Source organism: Taudactylus pleione, unplaced genomic scaffold (assembly GCF_031769625.1).
Source record: "Taudactylus pleione unplaced genomic scaffold, aTauple2 ptg000040l, whole genome shotgun sequence".
NCBI lineage: Eukaryota > Metazoa > Chordata > Amphibia > Anura > Myobatrachidae > Taudactylus > Taudactylus pleione.
The window spans coordinates 23,217,574-23,239,496 of record NW_028284442.1 but is presented as its reverse complement, the minus strand read 5'-3'; the positions used below and the strand labels follow the sequence as shown (position 1 = coordinate 23,239,496).

At 43.4% G+C, this 21,923-nt stretch overlaps 1 protein-coding gene across 2 annotated transcripts in view; it reads right to left on the bottom strand.

Annotated features, from left to right (window-relative positions):
* Positions 1 to 21,526, bottom strand: part of YWHAE (tyrosine 3-monooxygenase/tryptophan 5-monooxygenase activation protein epsilon) — a 36,864-nt gene extending 15,338 nt beyond the window's left edge. The window contains exon 1 of one of the 2 annotated variants that reach the window (XM_088454781.1): positions 21,225 to 21,526. In XM_088454781.1, the coding sequence (XP_088310907.1) occupies positions 21,225 to 21,288 (64 nt within the window). In that variant the 5' untranslated portion in view covers positions 21,289 to 21,526. The remainder of the gene's footprint in view (positions 1 to 21,224) is intronic. The other variant, XM_088454770.1, reaches the window with a different exon arrangement.
* Between the last annotated feature and the right edge of the window lie 397 nt (positions 21,527 to 21,923).

Genomic DNA, 21,923 nt, shown 5'->3' with positions numbered 1-21,923 from the left:
GTAAGCAATCAAGTGAAATTGACCTGCATGTTCAGTCGATGGAGGAGACGATCAAACGACCAGCGGGAGCGCGCATCGTACTTCGTTAGAAACAGTTACTGCACGATTTGCAAACGATGTTCGAACGATTATCGAACGATTTTATCATTATCGTTCAACTTTATCGTCTAGTGGATACCCCCCTTTACACTTTGTGCAGGCAGAAGTAGCTGAAACACTGGATTCAGACAGCAGACATGGATGTGCACAGAAAACCAATAAGAACTTCTACCAGGAAACATGCAAGTGGTCCAAGATAATTTATGTCCCTGACTTTAATCTTGCAGATTTAAGAGGACCACTTCAGTTTTAATTGAAGACTTAAAGCGGTATTCAATTGTTGGTGCCGGCAGCTGTCCCCCCTTAGCGCCCAACGGAACTATTCACTTGTTGCTCCTGTCAGGCGCAAACAGCTGCTGGAGATGGCATTTCAGCTCACACCCCCGGACCTGAAATGTGCGAAAAGTGACCACCTCGATCGCACCCAGCATTTTGGTTGGGTTATAGTAGTTTTATGCAGCTAAACCGGACCTCTTTGGGTGCGATAATCACAATCAATTGAATATCACCCCACGATCTCCTGTCACTTTAGACTGGATATCGGGCACGATAAAATAATTGAATACCATCCTTAAAATGCTATTGGGGCAATTCAATTGTTTATTGCTCCCGTAGCTCACATCTAAAGTGAGAGGGAGCTATTCACTGTTGCAAAACAAGCACCATGCTGATTGCGACAGCCGCATTCTCGCACCATAATGCACGAGAGTAGCCAGATGAAGAGACTTCTCCCATGCCAAGTACAGGACACGCTGCAGTTAAGGTGTGCCCGGCCCACACCTCAGCTTCTGGTCACTTTAGACGGGAGAGATAAGGAAGTGAATCGCCGCCTATGTACTGTTTGTGGACCTTGAAATGTATGAATCCATGCCTGGGTCAGCTATGTGCGCAAAATGGCTCCAATCACATAGCAATCATGAAGTAAACCAAAAAGAGGCAAGCATATAATATTGGTTACATTTTCTCCTTTGTAACATTGTACCAGAATGAATATGAGTGCATAAGACATTATGTATCCAATAACTGATTCTGTGGATATTTGCTACATTAAGAAATGTAATAGTATATACCAGTGGCCCCCAAACTTTTTTGAATCACGGTGCCCTGGAGTATAAGCATTGTTTTCAAGGCACCCCTAAAGGTGCGTACACACAGGACGACTGCAGGACTATCAGAATTATCGTTATCTGATCGTTCTGCATGTGTTTGATGATAGTTATCGAACATCCAACACATGCATTAACCTATAAATACCCGCGATTAAAGATCGCGGGTCCCTATAGTAAACAGTCTAAAATGGTCTAAATCGACCATGTATGCCTGTTTGCCCGGGCGATGGACGATAACGGCCATTAGTGCCCGCGCAACGACCATCGTTTGCAGGGGCCAGAAACTGGACGATTTGAACGATAACGATAAGATCAAATCATCCACTTTATCTGACTGTGTACGCAGCTTATGTTTGTTATTGAGAAATTCATTAAAAAAAACAAAGTAGTAAAGTGAAGTAAGTTGTACTTAACTGTCATCCTTAGGGTCAGTTATGTGGTGGTCGACAGGTTTGCACTTCTGTTTGCCCACATATTTACATTGCATTGACCATGAATAATTTGATTTGATGCTGGACCACCAACCTGAGGCACCCTTGCAAGTGCCCTGAGGCACCCCAGGGTGCCACAGCACACAGTTTGGGAACCACTGGTAGTGTTCCCGCTAGGCTGTTTTAGCGGGGCGCGGCGCCCTGCCCTCCTTCTGGAGGGCAAAAAGCACCCTGCACTCCAGGAGGAGGGCAAAAAGCGCCCTGCCCTAACAGCCTGCGGGAGCCGTTCTCACCCGCGGGACGCAGTGTCCCGTGGGTGGACAAACATGCGGTGACCCGGTCACCGCCGGGGAATAGACGCCGGGCGCATGTGCCCGGCATCTATTCTCCCTTTCTGCAGCGCTTGGGGGCTGCCCGGCATGTCCGTAAGCGCCGGGCACGCCCCCAAGTATGACGAAAAGGGGGACGCGTCTTATAGACACGCCCCCTTTTCGTAACCACGCCCCCTTTTCGGACGCGCGCACAACATTGCCCTCTCTAGCTCCGGTGCCCTGCCTGCCGCCGGAGCTAGAGGGAACACTACACTGGTATATACATTAATATAGATATGACTACAGGGACATCTGAAGACTACTGGAAATTACATAACATGCAACAGATTCTTCTTCAATGTAATTTAATTGCTCAAATCATTACAACAGTTCACCACAGGGTTGTTCACACAGTGGCATTGAGAAAACTGGCAACATGTGAAGACTAAACCATATGAAAGCATTCGCGCTATTTTGAACGTGTAATCTGTAAGATAAAGCCATTTATGCCTCTGGTGTAAAACATAACATTAAAGTAGGTAACTAAATCTGGGTACACACTGGAGCGACCGGCATTTGTTACAACTTTCCCAATGATTTCCCTTGAGCCCAGAACAAGCGATTTGAATCTTGACAATGACGAACGATATATCGTATCGTTTGTTCATATATGATTTATGATTGGTCCTGTACACAGTAAAACCACCATCTTTAAGCTCACTGGCTGGGAGTGGAAAGAGAACGTCTTCATAGGTCAAATCAGAACTACTTATCTATCGCCTGGTTGTGCAGTTGGCAGTACAGGCTAGGCAATATGCACCTTATAACTAGATTTGATGCGCATCACAGACAACCAGCACCAGTCGCTAGTGACCAGTGAGAACATGTGTACAATGAGCAATGTAGACGACTTATCGTTATCGGCCCGACATCGCTCCAGTGTGGACACGTTAACTCAATAGGGAAGCTTCACTTAGCTGTGCACATCGCGTGTAGTTACAGGAGAGTAAACCACTTTTTTGCTTGCACCTTAATGGGGTGTGAGCAAAGACAGGCAAAGTTATCCTGCCCAGAAATAGCTTCTAAACTAAACGCCATAGGTAACAGCAGAGAAAAGTGTTAAGGTCAGTGGCTCCAGTATCTCCAATGGAGGAATCTCCCTGTCCTGACACCGTGGAAAAGGCTGCGTCCATCGCAACACAAGTGGCGCACTTCCTCCCTGATGAGCAGACCCATACTAGTCAGGAAATCTAGCTGGGTAAGGACACCGAGCAGCATTCAGATTGTAGGTGCAGTATGTAGATTTATAAGGGGGAGGTTGAGTAGGCGCAGCAACAAGCCATGGACCAGCAATGATGGAGCAAGTGCAATTGAATGGTTTGCGCCAGCAGCTTTAACTATTGGGCACCCATCATAGGAATTCTATTATTCGCTCTGTTCAGGCGCAATAGCCGCCGCATTTCTGCTCACACCCTCCTGAGGTGGCAAGCAAAAATGTGCGATAAGTGCTAGTTTTGGGCACCCTAGCCAGAACTTTAGATGGGTTTAACTGCTTTACACGACTAAACCCACTCTCTTTGAACACAACATGCACAATAAAGCATGCACCCAGATCTCCCATCAATTCAGATGAGAGATCAGGTACGATAAAACAATTGAATTGCTCCAAGTAACCGATTTGGATTGGCAATTGCACACATGAGAACAGTGTGCTTAACATCTTCATTGTTTACTTGTTCTGAGTCCATCTGTATTTTTTTATGTATCTTGTATGTGAATATATTAAATGTTACTATTAATGAATGTATATATTAAATGTTACCATTAAAGAAATTTTTTTTTATATAATATATATATATATATATATATATATATATATATATATATATATATATAGCACTCTTTATGCGGTAACATTTATGTGTCTGAGCAAATCAGGATCATTTATTCAGGAGATCACTGGGATCTAGTTTTACCCTACTGCGCCCGATCTATTTACTTTTCCAATCTCACCAGTGTGCATTTTACAAAAAAAGTATACTAATGGTGCATACACACTAGACGATTCGCTGCATTAGCGATATAGTTTTGCGTTCCCGCTAGGCTATTTTAAAGGGGCGCTGCACCCTGCCCTCCTTCTGGAGGGCAAAAAGGCACCCTGCCCTCACCGCCCCGCTAAGGGTCCCGTCTTCACCCACAGGTCGCAGTGTCCCACAAGTGGGGAAATGTGCGGTGACCCAGTCACCGCCAGTGAATAGACGCTGGGCGTATGTGCCCAGCTTCTATTCTACCTGTCAGCAGTAGTTGGGGGCTGCCGCGGTGCGTCCGTAAGTGCTGGGTACGCCCCTAAGAGTGACGAAAAGGGGACGCGTCTTACAGACACGCCCCCTTTTCGGTACGCTCGGAAGTGCCCTCTTTAGCTCCGGCGCCCTGCCTGCCGCTGGAGCTAGAGTGAACACTATCGTCTAGTGTTTCCCTGGCAGGTGTGTGCTCAATGTCGTTAACGACATTGAGCACACACATTGAACGATATCATGCAAGATATCGTTCGGTGCCGGGATACCTCACTCTTCCTCGTACATGCAAAAACCTGACAATACCGTCAGGTTGGCCTCCATGTTCGGGCGATGAACGACAAAGACCAACAACCTGCAGGAGCGTGCATCGTTTATTATCGTTCATCGTTTTTGTGTAAAAACTGGACTGAACGATATAGTTATCGTTCAAAATATCGTCTAGTGTGTACACACCTTAACTTGTGAATACGCTAGGTTGTAGGACAAACAGACTTACATAAAATGACATACATTTTAAACAGGTTATCATCAGATACATTTGCTATTTTAAAACACAGTAACAAAGAGCTGCAGCATGTTGTGGAATAGCCCCAGGAGCTATTCAATACACCGTGCAGTTAGCTCGACTGAAGAATTTCTTCTCGCATACTCCTGAGTGTGCGAGCAGAAATCAGCTTAAAGTGCCGACCGCGATGCTGTTTTTAGCTTAGCGTGGCGCTAACATTGCGGCCAGCACTTTAGGCATTTTCCGACTAAACACCTGGCTTAAGGCGCTAACTGGCATCTCCTGACTGAGTGCAGGGCGTGGGGATATAAATTGAATAGTTGCAGGAACTCCTTCCCAGCACTATTCTCATCGCGTTCAATTGAAATACCCCCCATTTTGCTTGTTTAGTCTTTTTTCTCACAGATGTTTATGGGAACAAATTTCCTTCATTCCTGATTTTTGCTTACTGTCTGATTTATTAAACTAGAAAAAGCTAAATAGATTAAAAATAAATAAAAAATGGAGGTACCTCAAAACACAATAAGCACAGTTGCATTAGTATGCCAGTGGCATAAGAGGCCCCGCAATGTACATGGCAGCTGGTAAAACAAAGGATACCAGGCTGTAATAGCCTTACAGTTCAAGTTAGGGAGGATGTCACACCAGCGTTTTCCCTCTAGCAATCTGCTGTCTATTGCTGCTGACAGCGATTTGGCCTAGCAGATAAAACAGACAGAATACACAAGTGGTCAAAGGAAATGTCAGAATTCTCATGACTGCGGCGAGACTACAGGCAGCCTCTGAGCCTCCACCTGCAGCCCCTTCCTGCTTTATGGTCAGCTTTGCTTGATGCAGCATGTGACATATATATTACATTAAAGGGCCAAATTCAATTAGCCCCATTAAGTTAACAGGTGTGAGAACGGTTGATAGTCAAGGGCTTTAGACACAGGGCTAATTAGAGCCCTTTTCACTCAAGTAGCTTGATAACGCTTGTTAAATCAATGCGTTAACGGGCAGTAACACACATACAACCAAGGTCACGGTCCTGTGTGATAATAGGGTCTTTTCACGTTATCTGGGATTTCTTTTCGGGTCCATTTAGACCCCAAAAATTAAGAAAATAAATCTCCGATAAGTGCAACTGCAGCTAACTGAATTCCCCAAAGTGCCTGCTGATCTGTTTACAGCTGGGTGTCTGATTAAATGTATTACTGAAAATAAGGTAATTTACAACCAGACTGAAGATAGAGCCCCCCTGAAGTGACATGAGTTGTCCATCTCGGACCCATTATCTTGGCTCATGATCTATCCAGTGTTCATTCTGAACACTTGTGTATGGTCACAGTTGTACATAGGGATCAATAATCCCCATCTGAAGTGCTCTGGTGAGAGTAGTGGAAATGGGATATTCCATGGTCAGATGAAGAGCACTTGTGAACAAGCCAGAAGGGTTACATGCATTAAAAATATAAAATAAGTTCTCTGGGAATTGGCCATTCACGTCAGGCTGAAGTGCTTAGCAAGGGCTTGCTGGGACACAGAGCAGTGTTTGACCACAAAGAACACTAAAAGCACACATTCCAACATACTAGGAGCCTTTATACAGAATGTTTCATTTTATGTTGCTGGCTGTACAGCTCTAAGTGCTTCTAACAGGTTTTATTATGGTCCTGGTCTCAAGTGTAGCTCTGCTCCATTCAATGCAAACACAACAGAGTGCACACTTAGGGAGCTGCCCCTAAACTCACTCAGATTTATTAGTTATTGTATACAAGCCATTACAGCAAGCTGCTGTATATTATGGGCCAATACATAAGAAAGCTGTAATTCCATGTTAACATTAAATTAAAACTGCTGATTTCCAGAAACGAGTCTTCACCTAGTCCCAATGTCCCCAGTTCTGCATGAATTGTACAGTAAAAATAAAGCAACACTTGTGAAGCTTAACATCAGGCCTCCAATTTTAGAAACCAACGTTCCCTTGCCCAGTGAATACCACTATGCTTATTTATAGCAGATTTACACAACATGTCTTATTTCATGCTTTATCTACATGACTAAATCAAGGGGAGAAAAAAATAAAAATAAATGGTTTCCAGCATTATCAGGTTGGTAAAAATTGCAAATTTAAGCAGATACCAAACACAAATTACATCCAAAATGTACAAACATCTTTTTACGTTCAGTGTTCTTCCTCACCAGCAGGGAACACAGGATGCTTTCTAGAAAAAGCATGTCACCATCTTATATACAGTTCCATACAGGCCACATGGTAAGTGCTCACAGGGCCCTCTACGGTCTCAGGTCTTCACCATCTCCATCAATCTCGTATCTCCTTATTCTATGCAGAATTTGTTTTTGTAAGGATTATACAGAGAGAGAAATATATATATAACGAAATTCATTTGCACCAATTAGTGAGAAGTGCCAAATGTCACAATAAAGTGGGGAGAGGCCAGATGCATCCTCAGATTCTCTACATCCCTATTAGGGACTCCAAAGCATGGTGCTAGATATTTCTGCACTGTGGGAATAGCTGCTCACTGAGTGCCACATTAACAGTGGAGATTACATATATCACAATACAACCAAACTATTGTCAGCCCATTTGGACTCCTAGGAATTACTGCACGTAACTGTAGTAGACTGGTATTGGGGGCTCTTTGCTAACTGCATCACGTAGGGAGGCCTGAACAACCTGTGACTCTTCAGTTGTGCTGCCAGCAGATAGTATATGATGGGACTTGGAGTTTCACAACACCTGGAGAGGAACAGGCTGTGCATGATTGCCTTTTCATTGGGCTTATGCCAAATACCTGGATGTGTGCCACTGTCACACAGATAGGTAATGTAAATAGCAGGAGGCAAGACAAATTAGTTATTTTGCAAATTAGCGATAACCGATAAAAAAGAAGTTGTATTGCAGTTTTAAGTACTTAAACAGTGTTGTCCACATTTTATGCAAACACTGCATTTAGGGAGAGTAACTGAATTCTTATCGCCCACTAATAGCAAAATGAATAGATAGCCAGATGAGAGCAGTTTGGCTATCCTGGCTAGTATAGTTGGGGTGCGATTTGACTACCACTGGTAAATAGAATTATGGGGGAATTTTAGATCCACTATCACCACCGAACTGACCCCCAAAAACTGTCAGCAGTATTCATTTTATTCCAAGGTTCACTGGCTTCTTGGCTTTTAAACCTTGCCTGGATATGCAGAATAGCAAGTAATATAGCACACAAGAATGTACCATGCAGATGCGTTGGGAAAACCGAAATAACTGTTAATGCATATAACAAACTATTTTAAATTGTACATTATGTAATTTAGGGTTCTTGTTTTGACATAATGCTGGTGCTTTCTGAGTGTGCTTGGAAGCATTTCTTCAGATGGACTGTAACTACAGCGAGACCGTAGTAATTAGACTACTCAAGGGGAAGAAAATGTATATAAAAACCCCCACAAACACCAGTTTTTCTCTCCCATGTGAAGTAGGCATCGCATAGCTAATAGTTTATCTTAACACAGGTTTAAAATGTTCCCATAGATATACATTAAGTGCTATTCATGGCAGCGATTTTCCTCTGACAGGCATCTGGCAACTGTATTACACCAATTCAACCCAGCAGTTAAAAACGCTACTTGAAAATCCAAACCTTTAAATTTGACAATTACCTGCACTCGCTGTTAAGCAGCAATTTGCAGGTTTGTCTCTGCACTTTAACATTTGACAAACAAAAATAAAATTTTAGCTCTTAAAAAAAAACTGATTAAAATAACTTCCTGCTGTGGAAAACCACGGTTGAAAAAACTGCCACTGACAGTAGCCTACCCAGGAACATGACAAGTGGGGGATGCGCTAACATTCTGTTTGCTGTAAAGTTATCTCTAATATCCTGTTTGCTGTCTTTTCCAGATCTATCACTTCCATCTTAGAACCAGAGGGCAGTGTGGGGAAGAAGAACACATTAGCAAAATTGTGATAAAGATCTAGGGAAAAGTCCATTTGACAGCAAATCCGCTGTTTGTTAAGCTATAAATAGAAACAAGCCTTTTATATATTACATCCAATTTTTGCTGTTCCCAACCTATTCACTACACAAGTTAGAACCCATTTCCAGTTTGCAGCTGCACCAGTTAAGGAGCAAACACTAGATGATATGCTCCCTGAGCGGTATCGTCTAGTGTGTCCCTGGCAGGGTGTGCTCAATGTCGTTCATGACATTGAGCACACCCGCTGAACGATATCATTAACGACATCGTTCAGCGCCCGACTCTCTCCCCCATTCCCCAACCTGACAATACAGTCAGGTTGGCCTGCATGTTTGCCCGATGAACGATAGAGACGAACGACCTGCGGGAACGCGCATCATTCAGGTAAAAAAAAAAAATGGACGATCAAGTGAACGACTGAACGATATCGCCAAGTCGTCCACTTTAATCGCCCAGTGTGTACGCACCTTTACATTCATCTATGGAGATAGTCCTTCAACAAAACTAATCGTACTAAAGAGCAGGAGAATAAAAAACTGTTGACTTTAATAACGATAATTGCTCAGTGACTTAATAGTATATTAAATAGGATTATAAACACCAATCTCTTAACCCCTTCAATACCAGAGTTGATTTACACCTCCAGGACAAGGTGCATTTTATTAGTTTGTTCGGTCAGTTACTTTACCTAATTCTACTTAAGCAATAATCAAAAATGTTAGAGATCTTGAAATAGGCTTTTTTAAAATGTATTTAATTAACTGGGTGTGGTATATTTTGTCCACATTCATTAGGTCAACTTGTGAATGTCGATACGGTTTAAAAAGTGCACACCTATCCCTAATCGTAACGTAAAGCTCTACATTTTTGACCATAGACATTGTGACTGCATACCCATTATCTAGTATGGACCTAATAGTAGTGCCTTTGTGCATGGGAGAGTTTATTAACTATCCCAACAAATAATATACCTAGTGACCAGTGTTTCCACTTATATATTTTTTTCCTGGTCTTCAGCAGCCTGTTTGCAGGGAAAACTGCAATGTTAAGTGGCTATTGGGTTTCCATATTTGGATTTTTGCATCCTAGTCGGATAGAATTCTTTTTTCAGTTTTGAAGATTTGATGTTTGTTTTATTAGCTCTCCTATTATGTAATTACCACATAATTAGAAGTACAAAATTTGACAGGGAATTTAACAGTAAACACTGCTAGTGACGTCTCAGGTTAGAGAACTGTAGAATCGCTAGATATACAACAGCACTCCGTTTATACATTTGTAAAGATAGTGAGGGCTCCCCCTAAAGCTACACACACACACACTACTATAACAAAGGTCTCTACCATGATCGCTCATTCTACTTAGTACATGGAAAATTACATCTGGCAAGAGGGGGAAGCTGGAAACAGGGAACTGTATTAAACAGTTTACATGTAACATCTTATGACCACGGCCTGGACGCTTTGCATTTGACCCACTCACTCAGGAACATTGTTACAAGGCAAGTACGGGTAATGTGTACCAAAATTAACTGCTCTAGCACTGGGAAAAATAAATTAATTAGTTGAAACCCATGTACTGTCTAATGCTGGGTACACACTAGATGCCTGGCAAATCTTGCCGATGGTCGGGGAGATTTACCTTTGCCCCAAACCATGCAAGATTGCCAGTACACACAAGATTTAATGAATGACTGAACGATGTGTCGTTCTGTTCATTAAAATGCACTGCAGGCAATATCTTCAGATTGGTCTGCACTGCAGGCAATATCTTCAGATTGGTCTGCACTGCAGGCCAATCTGAGGATGTGATGAATGCTGCACAGGAGCGCGCGATAGTACGTACACACTGGACAATGTGGACTCTAGACTATGATTAGAATGTACCCAGCTTTCGACATAACATTTACCAGGGGTCTGCAACATGCAGCCATTATTCCAGGGGCTTCATAAAATGACTTTGGTTACCCAACGTAAGTAATCACAGAGGTGTTGTGCGATCCGGACGAGCTCTCGATTCTGCGGGATCTGTGAGACAAACAAGAGAAGACACTGGAGGTACCAGTCAATTTAGGAAAATATTTTCCTAAGCACAATATTATATTGCAAAATCCTTTGGGCTCAATTCAATTGAACAAGAATTAAATAGAACCTGGATGGAGCTCCTGGAGCTATTCAATTTAGCGCGCAGTTAAGGATTTCTCCTGGAGGGGTTTGAGCAGAAATCCAACTAAAGTCCAGGCACGATGCTGTTTTCTGCCCTTAGTGCGGCGGAAACAGCATTGCGCCGGGCAGTTTAGTCGGAGAATGCCCGTTCGAGACTAAACATTGTTTAAGGCACGAGGTGCGGGAGAACGGGCATTTTTTCTCCCTACTATCTATAGTGTGTAGATCAGCGATTCCCAACCTCGGCCCTCAAGGCACACTAACAGTCCTGGTTTTGGTGATATCCATGCTTGAGCATAGATTGTTAAATCAAAATAACTGAGGTACTAATTAAGTTACCTGTGCTCCAGTATGGCTATCCTCAAAACCTGGACAGTTAGTGTGCCTTGAGGACTGTGGTTGGAAACCCCTGGTGTAGATACTAAGGGGGAATTAAATTCAGTGCGCTGCTGATAGCGCCGGGAGGGAGCTCCCAGAGCGATTTAATTCAGCACGCCGTTTAGTCCAACAGCTCGTAGTTAAGTTGGAGAATGCCAGTTCTCGCGCCTTAACCCTGGGTGTTTAGTCAGAGAATGCCGGTTGTCGCGACTAAAGTGCCGGCTGCAGATCTGTTAGCACGGAGCTAGACCAGAAATCAGCCTTGTGGCCAGCACTGTAGTCTGATTTCTCCTTGCACCCTCAAGTGTGTGAGAGAAGAAATTATTAGTCGGACTAAAAACAGCATGGTGAATTGAATAGCTCTGGGAGCTCCCTCCCAGCGATATACAACTCCCGCTGAATTGAATCACCCCCTAAATTAGCATGAACTTCATAAGGTCCTGCTTACATGTACTCCAAAAAGGTTTCTCAATCTTAATAGGCAAAGAGCTGGCTAATAAAAGTTTTGCTTATGTTATTCCTCCGCTTTACACCTCAGGACATCAGTGAATATACCTACTCCACCAAAGGGAGGCACTGAATCAATTGGATCTTTAGATAAAGAGAAACTCCAGTGATACGATAGGGTATTCTAGTAAAAAAATAATTTTTTTTTTTTTTTTTTAAATGGTGGGTGGGGGAGGTTTCAGGGGTATTTTGGGGCACAACTAGTACCTTAATATCAGAGATCCTAAATAAAAAGCAAATTTGCCTGTCACTTTGTTTTGTGGGGAAAAAAGTTTTTAAAGATCCAATTTCAAGCAGCACCTGGGAAACCACTGGCCTATATAAATCCATTTTCACCGACTCCAAAGACATTTAACCATCTAACATCTAAGTATGTCTAGGCAGTGTAAGTTACACAAGTGTCCACATATAAGGGAAATTGACTCCCAGTGCACCTCCCCCCAACACATTACTGGTCTGATTTCTATGAAAAGACGAATTTCTAGACTTAAAATGACGGGCAACAATCTAATCATTACATATCCCACTCACTTACCTGCTCTAAAAGACAAGAGAGAATCGGGTTTAGTTAGAGATGCCTGGTCAATGACTCCTTTTTAGAAAGCATGAGCAGCAGATGTCTCGTAAGACTACTTGTTGCCCTGTAAGACAAGCTTTTGACTCAGTGTTAAAAGGGACTATGATAACCCCTTAGGAAGTGGAGTGTTACATAAGCAGTTCAGAAGTCTATTTTCCACTGAGAAAATTCATCATTCTATTGCTCAAGTACTAATAGTCGGATTCACACTCCCCTTGTAACACAATAGCACATGCAGAGTCTTAATAGAAACGAAAAAAAAATAAAAATCTGTCTTTTCTAAGTACATTGGGGGAGATGTATGAAGGATTGATGTGTGCAGGATCGTTATTTGCAAACGTTATGCGCTGCAGATACCGCATCTCCACATGTATTATGCCCGCCTAACAGTGTAAATATCGCTGGTGCTAAGCTCCAGTGCCCTTATCGACACATCTATCTAATATATAGCTGCCGATAAAGGATTGAAATGTATGAACAGTTTTTGAGTCTGTTTGAAGGATTATTTACCCTACCTGTTTTTGGCAGCAGGGGAGTGGCGATATTAGAGCAGGCAGCCCCAGAAAGGAAACGTTTTTTTTGTATGTTTGAATAAATAAATAAAGTTGGTTGTAAGTTAAAAAAAAAAAAAAAAAAAAAAAAGCTTTCTGGTATTTAGTCACGAGATTGTGGGGAGAGCCAGTCTTTGTTTGGGAGTAGTATTTGAGTTGACTTGAGTAGTTACATTCACAATAGTTTATAAGTGTAAGTTTATTTTTATGTTACAGGTAAATAAAATCATGTTGAAAAAAAAAAAAAAAAAAAGTATTTGTGATGGTCCAAAGTGGTGGTATTTTGAAGCTGTATGTATATACATACATTTATAAAGTAGAATTTTTTTTAATAAATAATTTACATAAACCAGGATTATGTAAAAAGGCATACTTTTAAAATATTAAACAAATTCGTTGTATATAACATTTTAATTAAAACCTATATGTATTTTGCATTGTGTATATAGCACAAATTTCAACCTACTTATTTCACACACAACTAGCTCAATTTCAGCTATTTCAATAAAGGGCTAGATCTATTTTATACACCGGTAAAATACATACAGCTCCTCCTCTGACTTCCGCTAAAGGAGCTCAGACGCTTCAGCCACTGGCCTCTGAAAAACCACACTGCTCAGGCGCAAGGGAAATTGAGATACAGATGCAGGGGACATCGGGGGATTATCGGCGCATGTGCCCTATTAAGATACATGGGGAATTTAGAGGGCGGTATGAGGCAGGGCAATTTAACGACAGACACGGGAATTATAACTCTGATTGAACGGTAAGAGACTTCAAACATGGCGACATTCTGAATTAACGCATTATGCGGAAGAGCTGCCGATACAGGAGACCACATATACCACCAGAAAGTTGAGTTTCAAACACCTCCCCCATTATGTCCTAAAGCGTGGTCAGTTGGGGCACAGAGTAAGGGTGTATCACTGATAGCGTTCCCGCTAGGATTCATTCATTCATTAAGAACCTTCTGGAAGGCAAAAAGCGCCCTGCCCTCACAGCCTGCGGGTGCAGTCTTCACCCACGGGTCGCAATGTTCCGCGGGTGGAAAAATGTGCGGTGACCCAGTCACCGCCGGAGAATAGACGGCAGGCGCATGCGCCCAGCATCTATTCTCCCTGTCTGCAGCGCTTGGGGGCTGCCCGGCGTGTCCGTAAGTCCCGGGCACGCCCCCAAGTGTGACAAAAAGTGGGACGCGTCTTATAGACACGCCCCCTTTTTGGGCACGCACATAAAGGTGCCCTCTCTGGCTCCGGCGCCCTGCCTGACGCTGGTGCTAGAGTGAACACTAACTGAGTAGTATAGATGAGCGCAGGCAAAGCTAAGAGATGGGTTTTCTGATGGTATTTAAAGATTGGAGAGTCTAATAATGTATGGTAAAGATGAATCTATTTGCAGAGTAGTTTTAACCACATCACTGGTGTAGTCGCTTCTGCCAGAAACACCCTGTGGGTTATTGTCGTGTCAATCCAGGTCACAGCTCACTGTAAACTGGTCCCCGCATAATTTCTTGGGTCTAGTGACCCGGAAATCCAACCCATGTAGCATCCTATTTACAACATAGGAACAGGAGGCTCACCGGCACTTGGAGATGACATCTCCAAACTCCAGCAGAAAAAATAAACACTGCACCTCCCCCTGGTGTATAACCATACAGGTCTGGCACTCAAATATAGCCTCGCCCAGTGCCGCCACAAAGCATACAAACAAATAGTCCACAGGTGCGGCACAAGCAAATAATAATGAATAGGCACAAGTTGCTTCAACGTTTCATTATATATGAATTTCAGAAAAAGAATGAAACATTAAAGCAACTTGTGCCTATTCATTGTTCGCTTATGCCCTTAGTGCCGTACCTGTTGACACACACACACATTATATATACATACTTTTTTTTTTTTTTTTTAAATAAAATAGCGTTGGATAGGTTTTAATAGATATTCTTGGCCTAATTCAATCATAAAAATACCTGACAGTTTCTGAAAAAATTATTAGCCAGTTATGTGGTTAAGCTACGTGCAGGAATGCTTGCTGTTGAGGGAATCAGTATGAATTACTACTGGACCCCTGGCCGGCGGTTCAAATCCAGACAGCGGCTGGCCGATAGAGGAGAAAATCCCGATCGTCCCTAGGCAAGTATAAACTAACCTACTTTTCCCCCTAACCCTCCTTTAGGGTGCCTAACCCTAATCCCCCTCTAAGAGCCTAAACCTAAATTCCCCGGGGGGTGGCTAACCCTAACCTCCCCCCGAGGGTGCCTAACCCTAATTCCCCCACAAGGAGCCCTAAACCTAACCCTCAATGTCATGAACGACATTGAGCACAGCCTGCCGGGGACACACTAGACGATATCGCTCAGGGAGCATATCGTCTAGTGTGTATGCACCTTAACAGAGATCCCACCACATCTTTAAGTGGAAGGGCGTGTTTTAGGTGCAGAGAACATTGCAGACGCATACATTGCTGGACACAATTATATCTGTGTCCTGTCAGCAAGTAAGCAGTATCTGCAAGTCATTACATTTTATTGAAGTGTCCAGCCATTAAGTAGGTAATTCCTGAAGGGGTTTTTATAAATTTAGTTTTAAATTGTTACTCTTGCTCTCAATCAATATAAGGATGTCAAGATTTTCTGGAGAGAACACTGACTAAATAAGCCCTTATAAAAGCATGGCTAGTATGATAGTATGTCAGCAATATGTGAAGCAAAAAATGGCTATAGATGTTGTCTCCTTTAATTGTTTTGATTGTTTTTTTTATATATAATGCAAATATGAACAAACAAAAAAAACACAAGAACGCCCAATTGCATTTTTATTTTTCCCCACATAAAATACTAATGGGTCCAATGTTAGCTAGGCTGTGCAGCCTGGAGACTTCAAATAAATATCAGAAACTAGTTTAGAGTGGAAGGAATGGTATACAAGCAAGCCAAGTCAATAGATGCCAAGTAGGTCAAAGGTAAAAGACAAATCAGGTAGATGATATAGGATTCAGTTTTAATGCAGACCTGTGATAATCTCTCTGCATACACGCTTGTGAATGATTGGTAGCGAATGTAGTACCTGGGGCAAATATACAAGCAGACTTGAGAAATGTGATTGCACTAATTCAGAACAATTATGAATGTACCGTTTGCTGCGCTAACAAAAGTAATTGTTCATATTAAGGCTAGGCTACTGAGGATTCATTCAATTCTCCAAATACATTATGTATGAGTTCTCAGTAGCCTAACCTAACCTCTATCCTACATATATAATCACGATCATTGAGCATCCAATATTTATTTTAAGCCAAATAAATTCTGCTGGGCGATTATATGGATGGGACACTGCAGAAATGCTCAACCCCATTGTACCAATGTCATTAGTTTGACTGCTATAGCGATAAAAATAAATCATCGTCTACAGAGTCAGTGTCAGTAAAGCTGACTACACAGGCAGCCTCAGCAGTTCCCTATACCTGTGCACCAATCACCGTAGACTTCATTAGAGCTCCATGTAAACGATAGTTGCAGCTTTCCCCATCCACTCTTATTTCTTATTTGCGCATGCGAGTCTTTACACGTTGCACATCTTTAACCATGGTGACTTGGCCGCATTTTACACTTATAGGTGTCAGCGCCAGGGGTATCAGGATGGGGGCTTGGAGGGGTCATGTAGATACGGTCAGAGTGTAGTAAATACATGTTGACACAAGATGACGACCTAACAAGCACAAATGCACGTTTGGGAGGGGAAAGACCTATAGATCTACCCACTATAGAAGTTGCGAGCAGACGAGAGCAGTGTATGATCCGCTAACAGTATCTTTGGGCTCAATTCAATTGCCCGCGATGTAAATAGCGCCGGGAGATTGCTCCCGGACCTATTCAATTGTGCGCGAAGTTTAGTCGGAGAATGCCCGTTCTCGCTACTAAACACCCTGTTTAAGGCGCGAGAACGGGCCTTCCCCGACCTAACATCCCGGCGCGATGGGCAGAAAACAGCCTCGCGCCGGGACTCTTGTCAGATTTCTGCTCGCATCCCCGGAGGAATGCGAGAAGAAATCCTTAGTCAGGGTTAGCTGCGCGGTGTATTGAATAGCTGCGGTAGCTGATTCCCAGAACTATTCACTTTGCGCAGAATAGAATCGAGCCCTAAGACACATCCAAGTATGCAAATATAGGTGATTTAATTAATTGGCAGGAGCCTACTGAGGTGCAAGCAAAAATCTAAATTAAGTAGGTGTTGAGTAAGACTTTGGGGCTAGTCGCTACCTGACAGCTGTATCTTACCTCGAGAACTGCCTCTTAACGCTGGTAATATCTTGTATTATCGTGGCAAAAAGTGTCCGTTGCAAGAAGTGACTGAATAGCTCCCTGGTACTTAGGGTGAATTCAACGGTTTATTGCGCGCCCTTTAAGTCATGGTTGCCTAATGGAGCTATTCAATTGTTAAGCTGCTAAACCCGATGCAGTATGACAAACGCAAAAAGTAATGGAAGTCCGAGGCACTCAGCAAAATAATTGAAAAGCTCCTTCGGGCATTCCCGCCAAGAGGAGCATACACACGGTCAGATTTGTCAGACTTGTCAGATGAACGACTGAACGATTGAACGATTTGACCAAAGTTTTGAACGATTTGAACGATTGAACGATTTTTGACTGCATTAAAATGAATGGAATCGTCCAAGTCTGACTGCAAACCCATCAGATGTCAGATATCGTTATCTGACAAACGGGAACGCGCATCGTTGATCGTCCATCGTTCAGGCATGTCAGATATGAACGATTTTCCTTCAGATATGAACGACTGAACGATTTTTAAATCGTTATCGTTCATATCTGAAGGAAAAATCTGATCGTGTGTATGCACCATTAGAATTTGTTCCACCCCTATAGTATTACTGCTACAATCTAACAGTACAATTACAGAGCATCCTACTCTACGTGGGAAAGGCTGCTAATAAGTATCAGTGTGGTGGGAGGGGTGATATATATATATATATATATATATATGTGACATTTTGCCTTGTTTGTAACCAGTAACCATTCTCTACGAGACATGGGTACTTAGCTACACTAATTGGCCACTTGCCGTTAGTGTATGAAGTCTGTTTTTGTCGATTTGTTTTGTAATCAAGACACCTCATGTCGTATCCCTGGCACATCTGCTCCCAAGATTTCCTACTTGTGCAGAGTTGGTCACATCGCACGTTTGTGGTCAACTTCATAGGGTACATTTTACAAATTGTGCCTAATCCTGAATAAGAAGGCTGTATTCTAAACTCTCCACTTTGTCAGTCAGATGAGCAGCAGGATGTATGGCTGGGACCCACAGAACATTACTTGTGGGAGAAGATAGTTTTATTGAAAATTAAAAGTATGAATAAAAACATCCCCGTCTATCAAGCTATTTTCTCATAGACATGAAAGGAAATCAATGGATACAGCCAAATGTTTTCTATAAAACAGTCTTTCATTTACATGCAGAACTGACCAAATTCCAGAACCCAGAGACATGACTCCAATTTATTTATGGCACCAAACTTGGGGCGATCTAATAATTATTTTAAACACATTTTGATGGCTGTTCATTCTCCCTTCTTCTGTAAACTACGGTCCCTAAATTTATAATCTACATATAATCCCCACTCACCCATTTGCAGATTCATGGATGTTCCCAATATGAGAATTGCTTTGAAGATACTCACCCCCTGCAGTCATCTAAAAGCCCACATCCCAAGGCTGACACCCAGCAGTGACTCAGCTTTAAGAATACAATGCACTGACCAAACTACTTATTCAAAAGTCTACAGGATGTCAGACCCTTGAAAACTGACCACTGTATGCACCCGCCATTATGGTATTATTTGAGGCAAAAAATAAAATGCTAACTTGATTTTAGGAGAACTATAGTTCAGAACATAACTACAATGCTATAATATAGAACTTTCCACAAACTCACAATATTGGAACACTTAATTTACTATTTGCAACATTTCAATTGGTCGCACAACCTCATCCAAAAAGTAAGTCTGTGGGGGCAATTCAATCGTTCAGCCAGCAGCTATTTATTTTTTTTATTTGCCCGACGGAGCAATTGAATTGTTGCTCCGTCCGAGCACGATAGCCACTGCCGCTAGCCTTTTTACTCGCACCCACAGGAGGGTGCGAGTAAAAATGGGCGAAAAGACCATGGTCAGGGGACCCTAACCAGGACTTTACACGGCTAATCCCAGTCTAATTGGGCGATAATGAGCGCCCAGAACAATTGAGTTTCAAAACAGGGCGCTCATTAATTATCATCTCCCACGCAACAATTTTATCACCCCCTCTGAACCAAAAGGTGTATGCGACTGTGCAGACCAATAAGAAGCTTAAATGATGAAGAAAGAAATTTCTTATTGGTCCTCTAGCTTACACACTACAACAGACATTTTATACAAGGGCGCAAAAAAGAATTTGCAAGTTTACAGTCCGAGCATACATGGAGGATCCCTGGGCCAAATCATTACAACACATTCCCAGGACTACAATAAAGGGGAATACTTTGCCATTAAGAAGCAATGCAGCCTTAAAATACAGTGAACTACCCCATAAACAAGTGGTGTAGGGGATAGAATATATAATTTCGCCACTATTTAACCTGATATACGCCATGATGGGAGTAAATCTGTTACTTGCAAAAAGCTTTTCATAATCCTGTAAAATATACCTGGATATGAAAAATAAATATTTTGGAATGGGGACATCCTGCAGAGGAACCACAATTTATTTCAAGTGGTTTTATTTTAAAATACCTTAGAAACATTTAGGCCTTGTACTGCTAACATGAAAGTAAAAGTTTGATAACCCTGGTTTAATTCAGATGTTGCTGGACTACAATTCCCTGGATCCAGTACAGCGGTAGGCTCAGAAATCCGAGGTCATCCAAAGTAAGACAATTATGTCACAGGAAGTGTGAACTCACCAAAGACATTGCTACTGCAATAGCTAAAATGTGCCCTTTCAAAATGGCAGAAAAATGTATAATTTATGTCATGAATAGCCCGATACACCCTTAAATAACCAACTGGTGTGTATACATACACACCTCTCAAGGAAAACGAGGAAGTGCCTAAAAATAATTGGACCAGGACAAGAGTAAAATGATTAAACCAGTATAAAATATTTTTGCTCAAATAAACACGATAGATGTCATTCCAGTGGTTTCAAGATTGCTTATTATGGGAAATTAAGAAAATCAAAACGGTTTAAAAAAAGAAATCCACCTTGAAATGCTGTATGGGAGAAAGGTGTGTAACAGTTCTGCAGCAGGGCATCGCCCCATATACATCTCCTACCAGCATGCCTGTTACTGAGGGCAGCCTGCCTTGTACTAATGAATCCTCCTTATTGAGGCAGTGCAGCAGTAATGAAGGGATGCCATGCTTGCACCGTGCCGGGTGACGTACACCAGATCTTGCAGCAGGGTCAGGTGTATAGAGCTGCTGCTGCCACCACCCAACAAAGCAGGACGCGCCCTGACCACGGGAAGAAACCTTCTGCGTGGATCCGTCTGCAGGGGGCACGGACCGGTCTAACCAGTCCAGAATGAATGAGACCGGGCCGCAGAACGGGCCCAACGCCATGGGCGGAGGTTATGCCTCGGCACGTCCCACTCCATCACTGTGACAAGGCCGGGAGTGAGTGAGGATACTCCCAGCTGCGGTGACCCCGACACTAGGGGACAGGACACCGCCGGGAAAGCGGGAGGGAGGGCGCACAGTGAGATGTAAAGCGGAGACACGCCCGCCCCCGACAATGAATGAGACCGTGCTGTGTATACATACATGGGGCTGTGCATAGGTCTGAATGCGGGTCTCCCAGTACCGGCACTGTGCGGTCACTGACACCTGGGACATGTATAGGGACTATGCCCAGATCTGCACAAGTGCGTGCGGGGGCCCCTCCCCGCTGTCACCCACAGCCCGCATCGCACCCCTAATCTGCCGCATCGCACATCCATATCCCCAGCGCCCGCATCGCACCGGCCAGCCGCCCTCCTCCTCCTCCCCCGGGTCTCGCCCTACTCGGCGGTCGCCATTTTGCAGCCGTCTCTCTTCCTGCCAGCCGCCCCTCCCGCCTCTGCCTCTCACCCCCCACCGCCCCGGGGACACCCTGCCTCCCCCTAACACCGCTTGCCGTCCCCACCGGCGACCGCAGCTCCCTGTCGGTCACTCGGCTTCTCCTTTGTCCTTTCCTCCCTTTCACCAGACCAGCCGCCATTTTGTCTCGCCTCCATTCTCTCCGCCCGCCGACCTATGGGAGAAGCCGCATATTCCCCTTACCGTCATATCTCTCGGCTTGCTCGGCCAGCTTGGCTTGATACACTAGGTCCTCTCGCTCTTCCATGGCGGCAGCTAGCGGGGATTAGAGGCGATCTACTGGGCGGATGGCAGCCGATTGTACGTCTCCGTCTCCCAGCACTGTTCTGTCTCTCGTCTATAGCTGAGCCCGGGAAAGATGGCGGCTCCTTGATCCGGGAACTTCCGCCTGCGCACGCGGACAATCGCTCAGCTCTATGGCAACGGCTCCCTGGCAACAGCGGCAGGAGAGGGCGGGGCCGAGTGGCCGCTTGCGTCAGGGATATATGGGCGTAGCTTTGCCCTGGCATCCTTTATAAGGGAGCCCGGCTGGAGAAGGGGGAGCAGGGGCACGGCCTTGAGTAGTACGTTGAATGGCTGTGTTCTGCAGTAGGGAGAAGAATTATGCAATTGTTATTGTAGCACTGTTTGATTGTCCTGTGCCTATTACAGTGACAGTCTCTCTATAGATATATAAACATCACTGGTAGTCCTCAGGCATATATTATAGATCACCATCATTACACTTGCATTACGACCAAATAGGCCACTTTTTTTCCCTACTCCATATTAACAGTAATAAATGCTTATGCAGTATTGAGAGCAGTGATGCAGAATGTGTGCCAATAGCTTCGTTATTCTTGATATTTTGAATTTAAACGAAATAAATTGAAATATTTACAT